Source organism: Microtus oregoni, unplaced genomic scaffold (assembly GCF_018167655.1).
Source record: "Microtus oregoni isolate MIOR12 unplaced genomic scaffold, Mior012 000013F_ref0000133, whole genome shotgun sequence".
In the NCBI taxonomy this organism is placed as follows: domain Eukaryota; kingdom Metazoa; phylum Chordata; class Mammalia; order Rodentia; family Cricetidae; genus Microtus; species Microtus oregoni.
Genome location: NW_024543072.1, coordinates 43,011,601 through 43,027,285, shown reverse-complemented (window position 1 = coordinate 43,027,285; position 15,685 = coordinate 43,011,601). Strand labels below are relative to the sequence as shown.

General features: G+C 44.8%; 1 protein-coding gene across 1 annotated transcript in view; it reads left to right on the top strand.

Moving 5' to 3' along the window:
- Acbd6 (acyl-CoA binding domain containing 6) overlaps positions 1 to 5,424 on the top strand; it is a 151,953-nt gene extending 146,529 nt beyond the window's left edge. Inside the window, exon 8 of the mRNA XM_041663086.1 lies at positions 5,144 to 5,424. Coding sequence (XP_041519020.1) covers positions 5,144 to 5,298 — 155 coding nt within the window. The 3' untranslated portion in view covers positions 5,299 to 5,424. The remainder of the gene's footprint in view (positions 1 to 5,143) is intronic.
- Positions 5,425 to 15,685: the final 10,261 nt, after the last annotated feature.

Genomic DNA, 15,685 nt, shown 5'->3' with positions numbered 1-15,685 from the left:
GTTAGAAGAATGAGTGTTAGATCACGACGGCTGTCCTGAATTATGGGTTTATATGTGCAGTTTCTAACAGACACTCTTCAAAAGGTCCCATTTTAAAAGGTCGCCAAGTGCGCCTCACCAGGGTTGAGGCTGCCGCTGGTGGTACAGCTGCTGAACGGCTGTTGTTTGGATACAGATGTTCTGTGGACAGGCTTCAGTATATGTGTCCTCACAGCTGCTTGACCCCAGGCAGTGCGTCTTTTACTCGCTTCCGTTTTATGAGACTGTCTGCATTTCAGCCTAAGTGGCTATATGGTTATTTGTGGTTAACTGCAGAAATTCAGATTGGGGGGGGCAGTTTTAAATAAATTCTCAGTGTCAGTAGGTGGCCTGGTCATATGGCTCAGTGGTAAAGTCTGTGCTTAGAATGCATGAGGCCCCAGCATCACAAAACAAAATGGTGGGGGAGATTCTGAAAGAAGTGTTCTAATTTTAAACACTTCCTATGACCTTGGGCCGTGGCAGAGACCTGCCTCTGCCTTCCTCCCTGTTGGTGCAGTTCCTCACTGGGATCTACACATGCATTATGTCACCAAGCAGCAGCTGCTCTAGGCCTGGAGCAGGTGATTCTTGCTTCTTTCTACCTTTTCTCCTGTTCTCCATCCATCCATCAAATGCTGCTTTCACATGCAAGAGAGCCCATGCCACTGAAGGCTGTGAGATAGGGTCCCCTGTAGTAGCTCAGAAAATGCCCATCCTCCACAATGGTTCATTTAGAACCAGATTCTCTCTGGTTATGGACAAGTTTGGTGACTAAGCAATTAGGATAGGAAATGTAAGAAGCCACCAGAGGGCTGGAGAGATGATGGTTCAGCTGTAAAAAGATGAGGCTCCCAAGCAAAAATGTAAAAAGACACCAGAGCTACACCAGTTTATAGCCTACCATAACCTGACTTTTGCCAAATAGTTCTTACTGCTTCATAGTGTAAAGTCAGACAGCTCTAAGCTGGAATCACTGGCCTGGGAGTGAAGGTACTGAGGCTCTTAATTACTAATAGCACTCGAGCAGGACGGCAAGCTTACACACACACACACACACACACACACACACACACGCTGACTTGACGATTGAGGGAGACACAGAAATCATCACCCCTGAAGGCCAATCAAGGACTGCAACCAGTGCAAAGAGACAAAGAACTCCCACCTCATTCTACCATAAGCTTCCACCTGAGTAAAGAGTAGTCATTAGGAGTCTACAGCTTGAGAAGAGGGGAGAGGTAAGAGCCTGAAGAGGCGGCTTCTGTGGTTCAGACAGGCGGAGAATGCCAAAACTGGCGGTGGAGGAAACTTCAGAAGAAGCTGTCTGGTACCCAGACTGCACATGAGGTGTGAGCAGCCCCTCGTCACCAGAGAAATTTAAAGACTAGTGTACTGAGTTGTGTCTAGCAGTAACAGAGCCAAGCCCAACCCAATTAATAATTTGAACCACGTCAAGGGCCTGACAAGAGAAACGTGCCCAGTTCTGGATACACGTAGTGTGACTTGAGCCTCTGTTGCCCTTGTCACACAGTTTTCTGCATTCAGTCAAGAATCGTGAGACAAAACAGCACAAGAGAAAATGACATTTGCCAAACAATAAGTCAGTAATTGATAGAACAACTAGGACATGGATGATCTGAACAGTATTTTCAAGTTTCATTTAGTTAATATCTGCAGAACATTCACTTAATAAACAGTATATACTGTACGCGTGGATCATTCACCATGTTCCATCATTTAGACCATGGTCTGGGCCAGTTAGATATCAATAACAGACATTTATCTGGAAAACACCCAAATTCATGGGGTAGGGGAGATGGCTCAGACAGTAAAGGGCAGGCTTTGGAAGCATGAGGACCCGAGTTCTCTCCAGCACCCATGTACGTCTGACACAGTGGCTCGCTCCTGAAATGTCTGCTGACAAGGCAGAGGCTGGCGGTTCCTAGGGTTTGCTAGCCAGTGGCCAAGTTGAATAAACAAGCTCAGGTTTAGTGAGACGCCCTGACTCAGAAATATAAAAGATAAAGGAAGGCGCCAGTGTCCTACTCCGGCCTCTTCATACGCCTGCACGGGCATCTGCACTCACACCTCATGCACACCACACACCTGCAAGGAAAGGGAAATTCCCAATTTCAGGAATGAGGCAGTGACCAGTGTCTCACATTGTATTGTAAAGCAAACAAAACATAAACAGCTTTCACCCAGTAAATTAGATAGACCACACGAAATGGAAAGATTTCTTGAAAGATATTATCAAAGTTCTCTTTCTCAAAAAAAGACAAGAAATTTCAGTGGTCCTACGTTCATGAGAAATTGATTTGGTAGCTTAAAACACCCTCAGTAAAATCCAGACCTCCATCACTTCTTGTCTTGAGTTCTACTAAATGTCTATGCCTAAAATAATACCAGTTCTGCACACAATCTGTTTCAGAAAATAGAGAACACTTCGCAAGATTATTAGCAAGTAGAACATAGTTAAACATAAGTGAAACAGTACGTCATGGTCAGGTAGGTATTACCTAGGCGTGCAAGCTTGCTTTGATGGTTTGAGATCATTGTATATTAGAGCGATCAACACAAAGCTCTGACCATCTGATACAGTGGAAAGGACTGATAACAAAATTCACCTCCTATTATGGCTGAAATAGCCAAATAGAAAGAACCTGGTTGTATACCTTTTTTATACCAGCACTCAGGCAACAGAAGCAGGTGGATTTCTATGAGTTCAAGACCAGCCTGTCTGCATGAGTACTGGGTCAGCCAGAGCTATATGGTGAGACCCTTGTCTTAGAAAAACAAACAGCAAAGTAGGAGTATAGTAGGGCGCTTCCTCAACCTAGGGAATCAGCAGCTAAAGTCATCCGCAGTGGAGAGAGGCCAGGTGCTCTCCTCCATTTCCTCCTACTCCCCCTCTGCCTTAGCGTCTCTGCCTCAACACTCACCCTCTTTTTTACTAGAACTGGCTGTTCACATGTTTCTCAGAAGTTCCCAGAGCAGGAATCTTAACTGTAGCCTTGACAAGGCTGGTGCAGTATCTTCTCACTACACCAGCCCTGGGATCAGCCTGCATTGCCTTCCTTCTGTGCCTTTCCTCAGGAGGCTTTTTGTTGTTGCGGGATGCGTCATACCACAAAAACCCCTGTAAGGTGTGTGAGTGCGGTAAATTACAGCCAAAGAAAATGTCTGCACCCTAGCTTAAGAGCTACAACACCACCAGTAGGTCTGGTAAGCCCCCATGTGCGCCCCTCCAATCACATCCTTCCTTTAGTACCCCTAGTAACTGTGGCAATTGCCACTCCTGCAGTTTTTGTTGAGCTTTGTTGAAACAGAGTCTCACTCTGTAGTTGTGGCTGCCCTAGAATGCACTGTATAGGCCAGGTTGGCCTATGCCTCTCGGGTGCTAGATCATAGATGTGTGCCCAGTTGTATTACAGATTTTATAGTTTCACTACATATTTGTATGTCTAAGAAATAATGTTTAATTTTGTCTGTTTTTAAGTGTTTTAGAATCCTGCTATATTGTATTTTTTATTTATTTATTTTTGTTTTTTCGAAACAGGGTTTCTCTGTAGCTTTGGAGCCTGTCCTGGAACTCAATCTGTAGACCAGGCTGGCTTCAAACTCACAGAGATCCGCCTGCCTCTGCCTCCCAAGTGCTGGGGTTAAAGGTGTGCGCCGCCACAGCCCGGCTTTGCTATATTATATTTTGCTTTGCTTTTTATTTTTATTATTATTATTATTATTCAGCATTGTGCGTTTGAGATAAACCCATGTTGTGTGAAGTTGGAGTTCCTTAGTTTTAACTATTGCATGGGATTTCCCTTCTGTGAGCAGTGTTCTCTGTTGACATGTTGCCGCTGTGAACATTTGAGTCATCTGCATTTGATGCCCACCAGGAACACTGCTGCCCTCTACATTCTCCAAATGCAAACTCTCCACCTATGATCACTAGAAGTGGATCCTTCCCCAGATGGGGGCGGGGCTTGGGGGGCTGTTCAAGGATAGCGCATGCTCAGGCTTCGCTTGCACCAGGCCTCCTCCTCCTAACTCTGTCAGTTGAGTCTGTATTCATTCTTATTTATATGTGAGTGTTGGTGCGGGCGCTCACCTTTGTGAGCTGCTGTTTGCTTCATTTTGTGTGCAATGCCTGTTTCACCTTCAACTCTCAGCCCCAGCTGATTGTTGGATCTCTGTTTCCTCCTTGATTGTAATACTGCCTTTGTCATCAATCCACTTTCTGTGTATATGCGGAAGATAGACAGCTCTCTGCTCTGATCCTTTGGTCAGTTTGTCTGTCCTGGGACAGTACCAATGTCATCTTCATCACAGGTCTTGACGGTCTCCCCTCCTGTGCCTTAGACCTGGTGACCCAGTAAAGCCCCTCTCTCCTTTTAAGACTTTGGGATCCGGGTGGCTAAGATGGCTCAGTGGTAAAATAACTGCTACTGCGTAATCACAAGGAAATGAGTCCAGAGCCCATCTCACACACAAGCCAGGCTGCCCCTCTGTAACCCCAGCTCTGGGGGATGGAGACAGCAGCATCCCAGACTCTTGCTGGTCACCCAGCTTGAGAGAGTATGAGTCCCAGTGGGGAGCAATGGAGGGCACTTGACACTGACCTCTGATCTCTATGCACTCACACACAGGCAAACACACCTGCACATACATGTGAACATACAAACCCCCACCCAAGATTTCACATAGTGATTGATGATCTAATTACTAGACCAGATTTTCTTTCATATGTAAATTTAGTTATATCTACATAGTCCCCCTTTAAAGATAAAGCAGAATCTTTTCTTTGATGCAGAATATTTAACCTTTTGGAATGGGTTACCATTATCTGAAAATGTACAACATAAAACACTTAACCACTGCATTCTTTGCTTTCATTTTGTCCCTGCAGTCGGGTCAGAGCCTCACAATTTTACAAATATGCTTGTATGTTTCTACACAAGGAAAAAGACGTGGTTTTCTTAAGACTTGTTCTCACTGCAGGGCTGATCACGCAGCCACTGTAAGGGTGCGCGCTGTTGTGCCACCCTGACAGTTCCTGCCGCTCAGGAGTGTTGTCCCTGGCTTGCTGTAAACTCCTTCTCATGTTTGTCAATTTCCCTTGCAGCTGCTACCTGCGAGTTTTTGGACATTGTGGAGCTGCTGCTCCAGTCTGGCGCTGACCCCACTCTCCGAGACCAAGACGGCTGCCTGCCAGAAGAGGTGACGGGCTGCAAAGCAGTCTCTCTGATGCTGCAGCAGCACAGAGCTAGCAAGGCCTGATCGAGAGGTTGGAAAAGCACAGTCTGATGGGTAGGACTTCGGGATGAAAGAAACTGCAAAAATAATACTTCTTAACCACCCATCTTTGGTATGCATTGGCTAATAAAATCAGTTCTGAGGAACTGGGATTTGACGTCTCAGCAATTCATTCTCCATGCATACATTCCGGGGGAGCACAGTTTAGGTGATGAACATGTGTACTGCGCATAATAGAATCCAATTCTGCCGAGCACGCTTTGAAATTTATCACTGCTCTAGAGGGTGGGGAGAGGAGCAGACAGATCATATTTCACGATATTAAACATGGCTACGCTTGCTCCCTCTCTATCTTTCTATCTCTCTTTCTCAATGCAGAAGCAAAATGTGCCGATCAGCACCACACTGCCAGTCAGGGAAGTTTCCAGAAATCCCAGCACAGTAAGGAGCGAATGAACCTGTAGCGTTTCCACAGCTAATCTGAATAGGCGCTTAAAATGGCTGTGCTGTAAAGATGAACTTGAGAGCATAATCTAGGGAAGAGGAGGAGTGTGAAGGACGGAAAGCAAGAGAGGGAGAGGACAGAACTTTGTCACCTGGGTCTATGAACGTCAGATCAGCAGTCACTGGAAGCTCAAAACCTCTAGCATTTCAGTGTAGCACTCAGCAACCTCACTTGAGGATTGGGACACAGGTCTGGAGAATATCTATTAAATCAGTATTCCTTAAACACTAAGCAGGAAAAGAATTTCCCTGGGACTCTAAATTAGCTATAAAGGCCTTTGCAACGTTAATCTAAAAAAACCAACTCAGGCCTGGCCTCCTACCTGCTGAGCTGCCTGCTTGCCTGGACGTTACTGTTGGGTTGTTTCCGGCTACTAGGAGAACACTGCTTTGTTTTAGAAGAGTACATAGTAAGTAGGCAAGTGCACCACAATTTTTATTTTAAAGATAAACAATTGTACCACTACTGAGCCTGACTCCCTCTGATTTCCCTTTTAAACCTTAAGAACCTAGGGAATTCCTTGATATTCTTATTATATAAAAAATAAATAAAAATGAAAGAAGAAATTAGTTGTGTTGCAAACGTAGCTGTTAAAAGGTAGTTTTCTAACATGTGTGCTGGTTAGAATAGCATGTACCTCGCTTAGTGGAGCCCACAGCAGTGCATGCTGTTTTCGTTAGCCAGAGCTAGCCTATGCTGGAGCAAACCCCTCCACAGCATATGGCATATGAATACTGCTTCTTTTGTGGCTTTCATAGCTTCATACATCTGAGATGCAAAACCAAACCATTTACCAAGACTAATCATCTTTTAAAATAATTTCTTAGTAACCTCTGGAAATGATACGCACATTGGTGTGTACTGAAAAGTTAGTGTAATTCTCTTTTCTTTATCCTTTTACTGAATCCTAGCTGTGTTGCAGCCTATCTTTAGCCTAAGCCTCTTGTGGTCCACAGTCATCAAATGTATCTTTAAAAAAAAAAAAACTGGCCATGGTGGTGCACACCTTTAATCCCTGCACTTGGGAGGCAGAGGCAAAAGTATCTCTATAAATTCAAGACCAGCTTGGTCTACAGAGTAAGTTCCAGGACGACCCTGTCTTGAAAAAACAAAAAATAAAAATGATACATTGGTTACGGTAAAAGTGACCGAGATACTATGTGCAATTGTTAATTGGTGTTATTTTGTTCATCTTTGTGGCATTAGCGAATCAGTCGTTCATTTAAACCTTCTAGAGCAGTTCTCTGAGCAAGAAATTACCCAGGAGCTCCTTTTTCCGTCTATCTCCCTTTGCATATAGAGCTCAATATTTCTTAGACACGATTTTTTATTGCCTTGTTCTGCCACATTTAAAACTATACAGACTTTATGGCTTGTTTTACATACTTTTTTTTAAAGATTTTAAATCCAAGACCATGAATAAAAACAGTTATCAGTGAGGCTGAGTGTGTTGGTGTCGATCATTCTAGGACTGGGGAGGCTGAGGAGGCATTCAAAGCAAGCCTGAGTTACATGCATGACCTTGTCTCAATAAATAGAAAGTGTTTGGGGTATATAATAGTTTAATATTTTCAAATCTGGTGAATTCTAAAATTAATTTCCAATATCTAAATTTACAAAAGCCTTACTATCACATAATAATCTATGGGTCATTTTCCTGGGTCTTCTATAGACGATTTCTTCCATAAATGTCAGTGAACACTGAGTCATGGTTTATTTTCATTCCCTTTAAATTATTGAATTATTATGCTAGCATGCCACATACCGGTCAGATCCTGAGTTCATTACCAAAGGCTACAGTTCATCAACAAAGGACAGCGCCCGAAGCAGACAGCCGGCTTCCCATGGTCACCGTGTTTCATATGATCCAGCAAGCTGAATCAGAAGACACCTTAGCTTCACGTCATCACGTGTACAGCGACCACTTACTGGAACACGCCATAGGAAGCCTTCACCCGGAAGAGTCACTTCTGCTCGTACCCCAGCAAGCACTTTAAAATGACCAACTTTTTTTGTTTTTAATGTTTACAAGTTAGGGTTTATTTCATCTCATCCTTGCTTTCAGCTCTTTGATTTGATACCTCTAATGCTTATGAGCATTTTAAAAATGGCTACTAAAATCTGGCTGGCAAGAGGACTCCACGTGGTTGTGACGAGGCACACTTGTTACATTACGTCACCACCTTTGGTATGTAGACTACACACTGCCTTCCTCTTGTGACTTCTTTCTCAGTGGTGGCTCCTTTTATCGTCCTCCTGAATGTCCCTCCATAGTGGGCCTGTGTGAACATGTGCTCAGCCTTATTTCCTTAGGATGCTGTCTTTAGCTTTGTGATCAGAACACCGCTGCTGTCTTTCTGTGTTTAGTATTTATTCGTGGTTGTCATTTACTTTGTCCTCTGTCGACTGATCTGAAAAGCCCTGATTGCCTCGACAGTAGTCTCAATGCAGTCACAGTGGGTTTGGGTGAAAAATAGAAATACAAAGAAAGTCATGTCAACAAATATCAAAGAAGGCAAAGTGTCTGACTCACTTTAGGCTCAGAACCCTGGCTGAATTGTGTGTGTAAATAGTTCTAGAGCCAGAAGGCAGAGCCTTGTGTGAGCTAGGCCAGCACTCTCCCCTAACCTGTTGCCGAGCCTGTCTTCTGGTGTGTAGGTCTTAAATGTGAGGGAGTTCCAGATCACTTGGAAAAGCTGGTCACCTGCCTGGCAACAGTGCTGTGCTTGGAGTGGAAGTCTGAGGGCTTTACACTCTCCTGAAGCCCATCCATTGTCATCAAAGATACAGTTTCTGGTTCTGTCACAGACGAGAACCTTTGGTTGGCTGCCCAGTTTTGTAGTTTTAAGTGCTTCTACCAGATGGTGTGTGTAATATTGCTATGCCTCTTAGAAAGAGCTGGACAGGAGAGGTTGGTGCTGGTGATGGCAGTGTGGGTGCTAGAGCCAGAAAGCCAGAATCTCGCTTGCATTTGCTAATGCTTATCACCAGGCTAAGTGTCCAAGCAAAGATTATCATTGCCTTTTGTTTCCTTGTTTGATTGTTTTTCTTTTTAAATCATTGGCCAAGAATCCAGCTATAATACACATGCATATATATATGTGTGTGTGTGTGTGTGTGTGTGTGTGTGTGTGTGTGTGTGAATATATGTATATATATTCACACCTACTACCACATTAGGAGTCTTTCATGAGGCACTGGCTAAGAAGTTGAGCTCTGAATTATTTGCCCTCAGATTTGTACAGAAGTGAGCCCGCCGACTGAATCATGTATGTCTAGCATGATTTTAGCATGTCTATTTAACTTCATTCTATTTTTCAGAATGATTTCATAGCATCGTTTAACCTGTTGCCACTACACAGAGTTTTCTAAGGGAGACATTGTTAGCAGGGCAATGCGAGGAAGAGTGAAAGACACAGGCTGGTCAATTCGTCCACCGTCAGAGTTGGTGGTAGAGCCACCATCAAGGACACATCTACCGAATCCCTTTCACTCTTGTTAGACCCCAAAGCAGGCTTTCCATTCAACCTACAGGTATTTCTCGGACCTCCTGTCAGTCTAGCCCAGTGGCACTCAGCTTTCCATCGGCAAGGGTGTTAAGAATGAACATGTCAGGGCTGGAGAGATGGCTCAGCAGTTAAGAGCACTGACTTCTCATCCAGAGGACCTGGGTTCAATTCCCAGCACCCACATGGCAGCTAACAACGTCTGTAATCCCAGTTCTAGGGTACCCAACGCCCTCAGACAGACATCCATGCAGGCAAAACACCAGTGCACATACAATAAAAATAAATAAATTATTTTAAAAATAATTAACATGTCTCAGGATTCTGTCTTAAGATATCTAGAAAAGTCTCCTAGAAAATCATGGATTGCCATCAGGAACTAACTTTTTAATAATCTCTCTGATATCGAAGAGCGAGGAGTCAGCCAGTTTGTCGCATGCTGCTGTCCCCTCTGCTTGTCAGGTACAAGAAGAGCAGGCGAAGCAAAATCTCTGGAATTTCGTCCTGTTTTAATGTTTCAGCGGTTTCCGTTTAAAAGGTTCCTACGATCCAGTGACCCCGCCTGTTAAATAAGAATTTCATAGCTTCCTGCCAGGTTTAACTACTTTGCTATAGGTTATTATTCTATGTGAAGTACATCGTCTCCGAGATTAATGACTAAGATGTGTGACTGGCAGAGCCAGCTTGTTGTAGAAAAGGTTTCATGCCTAAGAAAATACATGCATCGATTGGACATGAAGGCTTCTAAGTGTTTATTCAACTTAAAAGTTGAAACACAAAGGATCTTATCAAACTTTGAGTTTCTAAAAAATCATTTTACAAATCTTAACACTAAATAAGTATGTAGCTACCAGATTCAATTTCATAATGAAAATATATTAAGTTTACATATTTATTAATAAATTTCAAATCCTAGCTCCTAAGGTGATTTGGGCCAGATGTTTTCATAGCAATTAAAATATTAGATCTAGTCTATGAGGCGAAGTTTACTATTGAAACGAGGAACAGTAAAAGACCCATTTTAACATAAGGTTCGTGACTATAATATGTACATTATACATGAGTCTTATTTCTTTGAAATCTTAGAGATTTTCCAACCCCTTTAATACCAGATCCAAGAGTTTTCCTTGAGTCATGTTTTCAGGGTAAGTGACACAGCCACCTTCAAAAGCTCCATTATCCGTGTCTTAGCGGATTTTGTATTCTCCAGTGGGCTCCCTGAGAACACAGAAATTCCTTACTTCAGTCTTGTGGTCATGTGACTTTAAAAGTATGGTGACACTCCTGAGCTCTCCTTGGACAGGCACCTGTCTGCATTTCTCTAGCCAGTCACAGTTCTTCACCAGATCCCTTCTTGTACTTCTCAGTTCACATGGCTTATCCACCAGGTATGATCAGTGTTTCATTCCCCTGAAGGGTGGAGGAGGGCAAGCTGTGTAGTCTCATCTGTCCCCAGAGCCCTGGGATGTTCTGGGGATGGACCTCCCTCCAGAGCAGACTGCTAATCAGCATGGTGGAGTCATTGACTTCTAGACGCACAGCAATTCTTCAAACTTTCCTCTGCTGTGTTTTCCTTTGTTCTCCTAGCACAGTCACAGAGTCAAGTTGTTAGTTGACATTTCGGGGTGCGTGTCCTGGGTCATTCAAGGGCAGTGTACCTTCCTCCACCAGTGTCTAGCCTCCTGACCCTAACACTGAAGCAGGGTGTGCTCAGGCCGCCCCACTGCTCTGAGTGTGGGGCAGGATCGACTCATCTTACAAGGAGCTGAGTTAGCAGTTCAAGTTAGAGAGCAGCTGGAAGCTGTGGTTGTGAGCACCTGTGCACACCTGTAGCCTCGGCGCTTGGAAGGCTCACGCGAGATGTCGAAGGCCAGACTGGGCAAAGGAGCAAGATCCGGTGTTAATAAAACCAACCAACTGAACAACTGCAAAAAGATGTAACCGGGAAAAGCTGTCCTCCAGTGAGCACTCGCCTCCCAAGAGCCCTAGGATTCGGTGTGAGTGTCTTAGGTGGGAAGTGACCCTTGACCCTGAATGCAGCGACTGAGCCTGCTGTCCATGGAGGCCGTCATCCACGTTCAGTGGCTGCCCTCTGCGGCCACATGAGTTGTCATCCCCACTGCAGACAGGACTTGTTTTTGTCTCTCGCTTGTGTCACAGCCCTGGTTTCTATTTTAATATTTAGCAGGTGGGTTCATTTGATAGACACTTTGTGTAATAAAAAGCTCTTTCGGAGTAGGCGCACAGAGACGCACACGGGATAAAAAGTGGCACTGGGGTGCGTGGCTCTCACGGAGTACATTTGTGGAGCCCACAGCTTAGTCCTGGTTACGTTTATAGCACTTTAGCCCTCTTTGTGAGTTTGGAACCCTTCCAGAAAAAGAGGAGAAAGACATATATTATTGTTTATAATCTGCTTTATTCCGCCGAACCTTGACGGAACGGACTGTGGATTGCTGTTTAAATCCCTCGTGCCTTTAACTACCGATTCGGAAAGTGGCTAATGCGCATTCCAGACGAAGCTTGGCATCCACTCCAGGAAATCACTTTAATTGAAGAGCATTAAATGTTAAAATGATTTTTTAAAAAAGGAAAAAGCCAGCACACATACTGAGTCTAAACGTCCTGACCCACCGGTAATAATAGGGTTTCTTGGTTGTCACAGCCTCCAGCCTGGGTGGGCTGTAAGTCCTGCAGTGGACAGGTGTGGAAATGTAACCTGAATTCCCTAGGTCGCTGTCTGCAGGCAGCCTCCCCTCAGCTGGCCGGTGAGCAGGCAACTGCAAGGACTGCACTTCGGAGCGGAGTAGGGAGCTGTCAACTTTATGGATGTTTGTTTTTCTGCAATAATAAACTAGTCCCAGGTGACTAAAATATGAGATTTAACCCCAAAGTCCTTGCCTGGGCTTTCCATTGCTGTGGAAAAGCCATCTGTTAAAACCTATTTACCATTTTAATGGCTTAAAAAAAAATAAATAAACGGTATTTCTAACTGGAAGGGTATGCCAAGACCACGTTTTTCAGTCTGTATTTTATCTCCTATAAGGCAGTCCCCCCCCCCCGACACCTTTCACAGATTTCCAAGCCCCTCCCAATCGCAATGTAGCTGAGGATAACTCCGAATTCATGTCTGCACTTCCAAGTACTGGGATTACAGACGTGTACCAGCACATCCCAAGTATCAAATCTCAGCAACACACAGAATACTGAGGGGCATCGCTCTTTGGGTTTGACCTCTAGTTCAGCAGTTGGCTGGAACTCACAGCCTGGTCTTGGATCTCTTCAGCCTGTTGTAATGTTAGCTCAGTAGAATCACAGACCCAAGAAGAAAGACGACTAACTGGGATAGCAATGGAACAGTGGTGGCGGAACTTCTGATTGTTCTCCTCAGAGGGCCGTGTGTGTCTTAGCGGCTTTTTGTTTGTTTTGTTGTAAAAGATGTATTTTTTAATTACATGTCCATGTGTAGAGATGTGTACATGAGTGCTGGTACCTACACAGTTCAGAAGAGGATATGGGAGCCACCCGACATGGGTGCTAGGAACCAAGCTCTAAGAGCAGCAAGCACTCTCCACTGTTGACCCATCGGTCCAGCCCCTTGGTTTGTATTTGTTTGGTTGGTTTTGTTTTTAGTGAGCCGGTCTATTGCTCTCTTCATTCTGAGTAAATGTCACACTAACATGTCCCCTGTTGTTAACAGAGGTTTCTGTCCTGCCCCATCCCACAGCTGCTCAGTCCCAAAGAAACACACAGAGTTCTACATTAATTATAAACTGGTTGGTCTATTAGCTCAGGCTTCTTATTAACTCACTCTTACATCTTAAATTAGCCCATAATTCTTGTCTGTGTTAGCCAGGTGGGTTAGTACCTTTTATCAATGAGGCATTCTCATCTTGCTTTCTCTATGTCTGGGTGACAACTGTAGACTGAGCCTTTCCTCTTCCTAGAATTCTTCTGTTCTTGTCGCCCCCCACCTATACTTCCTGTCTGGCTACTAGCCAATCAGCATTTTATTAAAATACAAGTAACAAATCTTTACAGGGTACCAGACCATTGTCCCACAGCACCCTGCAGAGAAAAATTTTCCTAGACACCAGTTGTCTCAGAGCCCGGATCACTCTAATGGGGTTTCTGCCCTCCCTCCTGTCTCTTCTCTCACCCAAATATAGACACCGCAGCTGCTCCGTACAGGGGACACTGTAAGTGTGAAAAACTAAAAACAGCATAGACAGCCATTACAAATTATGTGGTCAATAGATTTTTTTTCTACGTATTTCCAAAATCAAGGGGCAGAGGACTATGCCCACAGGAAATTGGTAGTTGAAAAACCAAAGGGAGTTGGGGTGATGGCTCGGTTAAGGGCCTGCTGTACAAACATGAGGACCTGGATTTGTTTCCATTGTGAAGTTTAGCTGGCCTTCGGCTGGGGTGAACGCAGAGACTGGAGGATCACTGGGGTTTGATGGGAGCCAGCCTGCACTTCATGCCATTTCACGGCTGTGAGTGATTTTTGAATTCAGAGTTGTGCTTTTGGTTTCCCTGTGGTGATGACAGGCTGCTGCATCAGCTCGGCTTTTTATACTGCCTATGTCAAGAAAGAAACTCTCCAGAGGACCAAGTAAAAAGCAAGGCACGTCAGCTTCTAAAGAATCTCCATCTTTATTTTACAGTTGTACCGTACACATGCCAGCACACAGGAGGCACATACAAACAAACACACCGTCTCTACGCTCCAGAGTCCCGTGGCAATAAATAAGCAGGGGCGGGTGCTTTTTTTTTCTTTTTTTTCCAGGAAAATGCAACTTTATTTCTTTTTAACTGTACAAAATTTACACCGTGGAAGGTTGGGGGCAAGACTCCAAAGCTAGGAGATCTAGGGCTTTGAGGTCTGAGTGTGACCTCAGAGTGGCATCTGAAGTCCCAGGGCCCAGAACCTGCTCCTTAGGCCTAATACAGTCCTCACACGGGAAGGTCCAGTGTGATCCCTGCTGTAGGTGGCCACAGGTGGGAGAGGTGGCCTTGCTCAGTCCACCTGTGCTCTGCCTCACTAAGCAAAGGAACGCTTGGCGCCCCTCCCACACCTGCAGCTATCTCTCCACCAGAGCTAGCAGCAGGCATCTGTGCTTTTAGTGTGGTTCTACCAAGCAGAGTGGGGATGGGGTGGCTTTGCTGAGCTCTCTCTTTTTGGCTCCAGTCACTGTTAGAGCAGTTGGAGCAAATACTGCAGGAAAAAAAAAGGGGGATGATGGGCACTTGACCAATCCAAGAAAGAGAGAGCCAGTGATGTGCTTTTATTTAGCTTCAGCATGCCCAGAGCCCTTCAGCAGCAGGCAATAAAACAAAACTCATTTCCGCTTAATTGAATTTTTCTTCGTCTCACCGTTTCCAGTTTTTAAAGTGCACCGCTTAAAACTGAATCTCCAGACCCTGCTGACTGAGGAGGCGTGGTCCTCGTTCCTGCAGTGAGAGCTAAGGTGTCAGTAGTAGGGAGTGGGAGGGGCTCTGAGGATGCAGGATGGTGGGCAGCCACACAATACAGTTCAGAAGCCTGAACCTCCCTGCCAAGAGGCCCCTTGGTCACCAGCTCACCAGCTGGGAGCTTCAGACGTGGTAATTGGCTTTTGGTCTACAGATTTTTTTTATATATATATATATATGTCCTTAATGAAGAAGCACTAACAGTCCCAGTTACCTTATAGATTTAATGTTTTATGACGGCACAGGATCTCTTTCAGGCCACTGCCCAGTGCTTTGCCCGGGTCTTAATTTTGTTCTTTCCATGGTTTTTCTGTGTTAATTTATGGGAGCAATTTTCTCAATATAATGCAGTAACTGGCAGAAGAGGCAAGGCCTGAGAGAAATGTGCCTGCTCCCCCATAGCCCTTCAGCGAGAGGTTCTGCCCCGCTGGCCAGCAGGTCTCGGGTTGATGTTTCCTCTATGGCTTTGTCACTCTGTTCCCACCATTGCTTAGGCCACTTGCCACTGGAAACAGGGTTGTTTGCTTTTACTTAATTTTTAAATTTGCTCTAGGGTTCAGAAGTCTGCTGGATGCATTCTGACGTAGGTGTCAATCAAATGTTCGCTTAGAGGCAAAGCCGGGCCCAGATACTGTGCATGCCTCTAGAAGCTTACCCTTCATGTTTTCAAATCCTCTTTGCCCTGGACGAGGAGGGAAAGAGCCAGCAGAGGGTTACTGGTACCCTAGTGTGGACATCTCATAAGGAAGCATCCTGTTCTCCATCTTGAACCACAGGCAAGTCAAAGAACAGTCTTAGTGTGAAGTGCCCATTGGGACACCAGCACAGCTGTAATTTGAACAGAATTTGCAGGGAGATCCACTTAAAATCTGAGGCCCGTTGTGCCTGTGCTTCTAAATGGACTCTTAGAGTGTGCTGCCCT